The 9,022-nt window shown below is 45.2% G+C and overlaps 1 protein-coding gene across 1 annotated transcript; it reads left to right on the forward strand.

The window, feature by feature from the left end:
- Nucleotides 1-137: 137 nt before the first annotated feature.
- Nucleotides 138-8,906, forward strand: dus2 (dihydrouridine synthase 2). Its single transcript, XM_046346227.1, has 16 exons — nt 138-264; nt 590-733; nt 860-905; nt 1,016-1,107; nt 1,247-1,290; nt 1,505-1,565; nt 4,011-4,058; nt 4,149-4,214; nt 4,382-4,452; nt 5,684-5,770; nt 5,874-6,042; nt 6,317-6,438; nt 6,631-6,774; nt 7,352-7,439; nt 7,545-7,618; nt 7,860-8,906. The coding sequence occupies exons 1-16, from the start codon at nt 259-261 to the stop codon at nt 8,092-8,094; spliced, it is 1,497 nt and encodes a 498-aa protein (XP_046202183.1). The 5' UTR covers nt 138-258; the 3' UTR covers nt 8,095-8,906.
- The last annotated feature ends 116 nt before the right edge of the window (nt 8,907-9,022 follow it).

Genomic DNA, 9,022 nt, shown 5'->3' on the forward strand with positions numbered 1-9,022 from the left:
TGGCTTTAAAATATTGTAGCTGTTTGTAGTGTGTTTTACGTTCATCAGGTTTACACCGCCGGTACAGTTAGGTATGCAGCACACAACACACAAAGGACCACTTTAGAACAACGTTACTCGTAGTGAATTTGTCTGTTCTATGCCGTAATTTCTATTCCAAATCGGCGAGGTTTGATGATGCAAGATTTCAAACAGGAAGTAGAGTCAACACGCGTTCCGGGGGATCAAATGAAGACCACTATAATGTACTTTCTGTAAATGACGGTGAGTTATTTTGATTATGGAGTAAAAACAGGATATCTTAAGTGCCAGATCTGTGTCCTCCAATTATATTACCAGCAATACGTTATATCTGCCACGTTTCTCTGGTTGTACGCAAGCGAACAGCGACACCAAACATGTTTGTCAACGCAGCTAAAACTGTCTTTGGCTAAAGCAATGCTGTTATTAACCATGATTCGTATAGAATTACACCCACCATTCGTTGTTGATTACTTCACATAACCTAACCTCTTCACCAAGAAGAGACTCAGGACATGGACAGCTTGTTGTAATAGCTTTGCCTGTTTTCTGTTTCCATTCGAACCAGGCGAATAAAGAAAATATGACGGTCAATACAGTGGGTAGACTGTGTTTCCGCAATGTAAATGCACTGGCACCTATGGTGCGTGTTGGCACCTTACCAACGAGACTGCTGTCCCTGGATTATGGTGCTGATATTGTGTACTCTGAGGTAAGTCTGTCAGTGGAGAAGGTGTGCTTCATTTTATGGCTTTGGGGCAATTGACTGTCAATCTATCTTTTTAAACTGTTGTCTTTGATTACTGTGTTCAATACATTTTTTTTGTATGTTTTGTAGGAGTTGATTGACATCAAAATGGCACAGTGTCAGAGAGTTGTCAATGGTAAGTTTGTCTCACCTTCCCTACTACAGTCCTTTGATTACTGTTGTTGTAACAACTGTCACTGTGAGATGCTAGTGTGTGTGTGTCTGTGCACGCGCTGTGATTTGCAGAGGTCTTGGAGACGGTGGATTTCGTGGCTCCTGATGAGAGAGTGATGTTCAGGACCTGCGAAAAGGAGAAAGACCGTGTTGTCTTCCAGATGGTAGGCTATACACGAGAGCCTTCACTGTCTGCAATGTTTCATTGAAGTCAATATTTGACATAGACAGGACTCATGTCCTTATTTATTCAACATGTCAAAGATGGGACCAACATGACTATGCCTCTTACTGTTTCTGCAGGGAACTGCGGACCCAGACAGAGCACTGATTGTGGCGCGACTAGTGTGAGTCTTGAACATTGTATTTCTGTTGTCCATCTATTCTTTCTGTTCCATTTCTACTGGTATATAGGATGAACATGTAAGCATATTTTGTCAGCAACTGAGGTCTAGGTTGAGAGGCACTACAGTCTGTTCTATGGTCTACCTCACAAGTGAAAAGAAAAGCCTTATTGCCCCTTGGCACTTGTTCTTATATATTCCTCTTTGTAATGTGTAGGGAGAATGATGTGGCTGCCATTGATGTGAACATGGGCTGTCCTAAGGAATACTCTACTAAGGTGGGCTATGACATTTTACATTACATTTAAGTCATTTAGCAGACGCTCTTATCCAGAGCGACTTACAAATTGGTGCATTCACCTTATGACATCCAGTGGAACAGTCACTTTACAATAGTGCATCTAAATCTTAAAGGGGGGGTGAGAGGGATTACTTATCCTATTCTAGGTATTCCTTAAAGAGGTGGGGTTTCAGGTGTCTCCGGAAGGTGGTGATTGACTCCGCTGTCCTGGCGTCGTGAGGGAGTTTGTTCCACCATTGGGGGGCCAGAGCAGCGAACAGTTTTGACTGGGCTGAGCGGGAGCTGTACTTCCTCAGTGGTAGGGAGGCGAGCAGGCCAGAGGTGGATGAACGCAGTGCCCTTGTTTGGGTGTAGGGCCTGATCAGAGCCTGGAGGTACTGAGGTGCCGTTCCCCTCACAGCTCCGTAGGCAAGCACCATGGTCTTGTAGCGGATGCGAGCTTCAACTGGAAGCCAGTGGAGAGAACGGAGGAGCGGGGTGACGTGAGAGAACTTGGGAAGGTTGAACACCAGACGGGCTGCGGCGTTCTGGATGAGTTGAAGGGGTTTAATGGCACAGGCAGGGAGCCCAGCCAACAGCGAGTTGCAGTAATCCAGACGGGAGATGACAAGTGCCTGGATTAGGACCTGCGCCGCTTCCTGTGTGAGGCAGGGTCGTACTCTGCGGATGTTGGTAGAGCATGAACCTACAGGAACGGGCCACCGCCTTGATGTTGGTTGAGAACGACAGGGTGTTGTCCAGGATCACGCCAAGGTTCTTAGCGCTCTGGGAGGAGGACACAATGGAGTTGTCAACCGTGATGGCGAGATCATGGAACGGGCAGTCCTTCCCGGGAGGAAGAGCAGCTCCGTCTTGCCGAGGTTCAGCTTGAGGTGGTGATCCGTCATCCACACTGATATGTCTGCCAGACATGCAGAGATGCGATTCGCCACCTGGTCATCAGAAGGGGGAAAGGAGAAGATTAGTTGTGTGTCGTCTGCATAGCAATGATAGGAGAGACCATGTGAGGTTATGACAGAGCCAAGTGACTTGGTGTATAGCGAGAATAGGAGAGGGCCTAGAACAGAGCCCTGGGGGACACCAGTGGTGAGAGCGCGTGGTGAGGAGACAGATTCTCGCCACGCCACCTGGTAGGAGCGACCTGTCAGGTAGGACGCAATCCAAGCGTGGGCCGCGCCGGAGATGCCCAACTCGGAGAGGGTGGAGAGGAGGATCTGATGGTTCACAGTATCGAAGGCAGCCGATAGATCTAGAAGGATGAGAGCAGAGGAGAGAGAGTTAGCTTTAGCAGTGCGGAGCGCCTCCGTGATACAGAGGAGAGCAGTCTCAGTTGAATGACTAGTCTTGAAACCTGACTGATTTGGATCAAGAAGGTCATTCAGAGAGAGATAGCGGGAGAGCTGGCCAAGGACGGCACGTTCAAGAGTTTTGTAGAGAAAAGAAAGAAGGATGCAACTCTCGCTCTCTTGAAGACGGAAGGGACGTAGCCAGCGGTCAGGGATGAGTTGATGAGCGAGGTGAGGTAAGGGAGAAGGTCTCCGGAAATGGTCTGGAGAAGAGAGGAGGGGATAGGGTCAAGCGGGCAGGTTGTTGGGCGGCCGGCCGTCACAAGACGCGAGATTTCATCTGGAGAGAGAGGGGAGAAAGAGGTCAGAGCACAGGGTAGGGCAGTGTGAGCAGAACCAGCGGTGTCGTTTGACTTAGCAGACGAGGATCGGATGTCGTCAACCTTCTTTTCAAAATGGTTGACGAAGTCATCTGCAGAGAGGGAGGAGGGGGGGAGGAGGATTCAGGAGGGAGGAGAAGGTGGCAAAGAGCTTCCTAGGGTTAGAGGCAGATGCTTGGAATTTAGCGTGGTAGAAAGTGGCTTTAGCAGCAGAGACAGAGGAGGAAAATGTAGAGAGGAGGGAGTGAAAGGATGCCAGGTCCGCAGGGAGGCGAGTTTTCCTCCATTTCCGCTCGGCTGCCCGGAGCCCTGTTCTGTGAGCTCGCAATGAGTCATCGAGCCACGGAGCGGGAGGGGAGGACCGAGCCGGCCTGGAGGATAGGGGACATAGAGAGTCAAAGGATGCAGAGAGGGAGGAGAGGAGGGTTGAGGAGGCAGAATCAGGAGATAGGTTGGAGAAGGTTTGAGTGGAGGGAAGAGATGATAGGATGGAAGAGGAGAGAGTAGCGGGGAAGAGAGAGCGAAGGTTGGGACGGCGCGATACCATCCGAGTAGGGGCAGTGTGGGAGGTGTTGGATGAGAGCGAGAGGGAAAAGGATACAAGGTAGTGGTCGGAGACTTGGAGGGAAGTTGCAATGAGTGACACAGTCAGCAGCCAACAAATAGTCAATGAATGGTCAGTCAATTCAGACCTACTATAAGGTTCACACTAAGGTGACTGTCTGCTGACCCCTCACTTCTCTGTATCTCCTGTAGGGTGGGATGGGAGCTGCTCTGCTCTCAGACCCCGACAAAATCGAAGCGGTGAGTTGTCAATCTTCTCCTCCATCAGAAAGCTAATTGAATAGAGCACTGTTGAGAAATAATATATTTTTGTCATCTCTCTTTTTCTAGATTCTTAGAACACTTGTGAAAGGAGTGTCCAAACCAGTGACATGTAAAATCAGAATATTGCCCACAGTAAGTTTTAAAAGGACAATGCCTTTTCTACAGCAATTAGATGGGTGTCATGTGTTTTGAGCCAAATTCATTAGTCTTTTGACCTCACTTGTTAACCATTACATTCGCCATTAAAATTGTACTTGTGAGGCAGACTGACTGACCCCTGTGTTTATGTGTGTGTTCAGCTGGAAGATACTCTTATTCTGGTAAAGAGAATTGAGAACACGGGTGTGGCAGCTATTGCCGTTCATGGCAGGTAAAGTCCTGTTCTTATCATTCCCTTTGTTACACTACATGATCAAACGTTTGTGGACACCTGCTCGTCGAACATCTCATTTCAAAATCATGGGCATTAATATGGATTTGGTCCCCCCTTTGCTTCTATAACAGCCTCTACTCTTCTGGGAAGGCTTTTCCACTAGATGTTGGAACGTTGCTGCGGGGACTTGCTTCCATTCGGCCACAAGCATTAGTGAGGTCGGGCACTGATGTTGGGTGATTAGGCCAGGCTCGCAGTCGGCGTTCATCCCAAAGGTGTTCGATGGGGTTGAGGTCAGGGCTCTGTGCAGGCTAATCAAGTTCTTCCACACTGTTCTCAACAAACCATTTCTGTATGGACCTTTCTTTGTGCATGGGGGCATTGTAATGCTGAAACAGGAAACTGAAACAAAGGGGCCCCAGACCATTATTCCTCCTCCACAAAACTTTACAGTTGGCACTATGCATTGGGGCAGGTAGCGTTCTCCTAGCATCCGCCAAACCTAGATTTGTCCGTCAGACTGCCAGATGGTGAAGCGTGATTCATCACTCCAGAGAATGCTTTGCCACGGCTCCAGAGCCGACGCTTGGCATTGCTCATGGTGATCTTAGGCTTGTGTGCGGCTGCTTGGCCATGATGCTCCCGGCGAACAATTATTGTGCCGACGTTGCTTCCAGAGGCAGATTGGAACTCTGTAGTGAGTGTTACAACCGATGACAGATGATTTTTACATGCTTCAGCAATCAGCGGTCCAGTTCTGTGAGCTTGTGTAGCCTACCACTTTGAGGCTGAGCCGATGTTGCTCCTAGAAGTATTCACTTCACAATAACAGAACTTATAGTTGAACAGGGCAGCTCTAGCAGGGCAGAAATTTGACGAACTGACTTGCTAGAAAGGTGGCATTCTATGACGGTGCCACGTTGAAAGTCACTGAGCTCTATAGTAAGGCCATTTTACTGCCAATAATTATCTGTGGAGATTGCATGGCTGTGTGCTCGATTTCATACACCTGTCAGCAACGGGTGTGGCTGAAATAGCCAAATCCACTCATTTGAAGGGGTGTCCACATACTTTTGTATATATATTGTATTTTACATTCATCTGATTTTAGATGCCTGATTTTGTGTAAAGCTAGTGATTTATAGAGACCCAAACCTTTTTGTGGCTCATTTTATTTTTTGGCGTTTTGCATATCCAAATTGATTTGTGACTGCCTCTACTTCCTCAGGTTAAAAGATGAAAGACCAAGACACCCTGTTCACTGTGACTTCATCCAGGCTATAGCTGAGGCGGTGTCCATTCCTGTCATCGCTAAGTAAGTCGCTCTGTCTCTCTCAGAGGTGTTGTGAACACGGAGATAAATAAATTATTATGTGACTGACTGTCCTTGCCTTCGACACTTACTGTATTTTGTGTAGCGGAGGTTCTCTGGACCGGGTCAAAGCCCACGCTGACATCGAGGAGTTCCGGAAGGCCACCGGGGCGTCCTCTGTGATGGTTGCCAGGGCGGCTATGTGGAACCCCTCAGTGTTCCGCAGTCAGGGACTGCTGTCTGTGGAGGAGGTCATGGAGGAATACCTCAAATACGTGAGTCTACCACGCTCCGTGCACTTTACCTCACTCTGCAGGAGACCCACTGTGTTAAAATGCCAAACTCAACTATCACTTTCATATTGTAGATTGACATAGGAAAGTTACCTAGGTAATCCAAGGCTTGTTTTTTGATCTGATAATGACGCAATCACAAACTACAGGGAAGTTAATCAAAGATGACTTGCTATATGCCAACTTTACCAAGCATAAAATACATTGTGTCATGTTAGAGGCCAATTAAGAAACATTTGTGCTTTTTTATTTGTAGGCCATCCGCTACGACAACCATGCCTTCAACACCAAGTACTGCCTCTGTCAGATGCTGAGGGATAAGGTGGAGTCTCCACTGGGGAAGCAACTCAAATCTGCCCAAACCAACAAAGAGATCTGGTACATGTCTTTTGAATCATGATGTCAGAGAACTTCAGAATTCCAGTATTCTATTTAATTTCCTAGTAAATGTAGTTTTATTTAATATATTATTCTATTGGTGAACCTTTTTGGTAATAAGTACTCAAAAATTGTAGTATTGGTACTTAAGTTTGATGTTTGGGTATTTAACTCTACACCTGTGTTTTCCAGTGAGGGATATGGGCTGCAGGAGTACTATAAGAAGACCCAGGCAGAACTACAAGCCAGAAGGGAAGCCATCCAAACCAACCACAATCACCCCAACCAGCCTGTTCTAGATGGTGATGTCACCACAATGCATGTCAAATTTGAACGGTTTGTTCTAAGGCCATTTGGAACTTCTCTTACACATCTCTCTCATCGGATTACAGCAGCTCTACTCTGTCTGGTGGATAATGTTTTAAGGGATGACCTGACCAAATTTGCATAGAATTTTCATTTACAGATTGTTACTCTAATTGAAAGCAATACTAAGAAGCTGTAGATCTGTTCTATGTGTACCCAGTATGTGCATTATTTCTATGCTCCCTGTTCTTAAGTTTAGTTTTTGCATCTTGTACTGTTAGTTTTGTACACCAGCTACTATATTTTTGGTTATGGAAAATATATGTCACAGCGGTTTAGATGGTACAATGATTCTCTACACAATGACTGGTGGTTTTGTCACAATCTGAAATTAGGCGAACTCTTAGAATTTCAGCAACCAGGAAACGGCGGAGCGATTTCTGCATAGTGCACCTTTAAGACCATTGGTTTATGTCTAGTAAGTCACTAGTTGAGTTGTGTAGGCAGGTAGTGGGAAGTCCTGTAATATATTACTGTGAATATTACATATTGCACATATTATTATGACTGTACATAATATGATGGACGTGTGATGTTGGTGTGTCAGGAGGGAGTACCCTGGAGAATTCAGCCCTAAGATGTTCCTGCTGGAGTGGAGCCGCAAGGAGAACTTAGAGCAACCACGATATGAGACAGTAAGATGACCACTTTAGATTAGCCATGGTCTTTCAACATACATGTCAAAACCTGAGTGCATTTATGTGTAGTGTGCCTATGTGCATTGTGTATGATGTTTTCAGGTACAGCGCTCTCAAGACCGGGCCTTCCAATCCATGGTAACGATGACAGGGAAAAAGTACAGATCCACTCTGTGGTGAGTTAATAGTGAAAGTGTTATAGACATTTTAAATGTTAGTCATTTAGCAGATGCCAGTGTTAGTTCACAAAAGGCTTAATTAATTTTATTTCTATTTATGACCAAGTTAAACCCTGGGAAGTTAAAGCTTGATAACACTGTTATAACACACAATGCTTAAAACAGTGTTATTTACTCATACAAATGCTAAAGTACACTATTCACACATAAAAACACATTCTCTTTTATAACCATGCAGGGAGAAGTCAAAGAAATATGCAGAGCAGGCTTCTGCTATAGTATGTCTACGTGTTTTGGGGCTACCAGAGGGTCGGGCTGGTGAAGAGTACTCTGGGTTGGTGGGCAAGAGGAAGAGGGAGGAGAAGAGCAACGAGACGCCAGATGAGGAGGACACCACTACATACTTTGGAGCCAGGAAAAGACGCCCGTCTGAAAACCCAGAAGAGCAACGGATCACCAACCATTCCAAATAGTGTACAGCACATGACATGCACAGCCTGACTACTACACTGTGTAACAACTGTAAAATTATTGCTTTACGACCGCAATAAGACAGCATGTACCTTTTATATTAAATGGTGACTGTTTTCCGGCAGGGGTCAGCTCTTACCATGGGGAGTGATTGATACAGTAGCGGCCATATTATTGTGAGATTGAGACATGGCAACGAGTAGTGTAGTGTCTGAGATATTCTGTCAGCTCCCCTCCAAAAAGTCAAACAGACATCAGCATGAGGTGTTCAATGCTATTTATTTTTTCTCCTGGATTATTTTGTTTAGTGACAAAAAGCTTGTTTGGTGTTGGTTTGCAGAAAACATGCTCTGCGTGGGATTATTAAATGGCCCTATTATTATTTAATTTTTTGATAAACCAAACTGGTAATCGGATTAGTTTACAAAGAAACCGGTCCAAATGTGTAACAAGACAGTTTGTCAGGCTACTTGAAATCATGCATTCTGCTTACTCTTGCAATATTCAAATGTTTCTTCTGTAAAGTCACAATAGAAAAACACTTATCAACTTTCTGCACTACTCATATTGACCAGAAGCAAGTTTTTATTTTATAATTCTTGACAGGAGTGTATGTACAGTGTAATGAAATCTGCCAGAGGAGGGCGGCACAGGAGCTGTATAAAGAGAGTTAATTTTCTCAGGCAGTATTTATTGCACCATTGTCTCACATGGGACCTTACAAAATTAGGAAAACTTGCTTTTTATGTTTTCATCCTAAATTAATTGGTTGTTGCTCTTTCACGTTAAACAATAAACGTTTTTGTTGATTGTATACATTGACAGTTGGCTGCTATTGAATCAATTGTTTTTAATTAAACAGTTTGATTCTAATTATCTTTATTCGTATCCAGAGACACTGCCGTGTCATGTGATTTGATACTCTAATAA

This window comes from Oncorhynchus gorbuscha, linkage group LG01, assembly GCF_021184085.1.
Source record: "Oncorhynchus gorbuscha isolate QuinsamMale2020 ecotype Even-year linkage group LG01, OgorEven_v1.0, whole genome shotgun sequence".
Taxonomy (NCBI): Eukaryota; Metazoa; Chordata; class Actinopteri; order Salmoniformes; family Salmonidae; genus Oncorhynchus; species Oncorhynchus gorbuscha.

Excerpts from the sequence above, each read along its gene's own strand:
- dus2 (XM_046346227.1), top strand. Across the intron at positions 906-1,015 it reads GTGTCAGAGAGTTGTCAATG|AGGTCTTGGAGACGGTGGAT; the intron begins GTAAGTTTGTCT and ends TGTGATTTGCAG. Across the intron at positions 6,439-6,630 it reads CAAACCAACAAAGAGATCTG|TGAGGGATATGGGCTGCAGG; the intron begins GTACATGTCTTT and ends TGTGTTTTCCAG.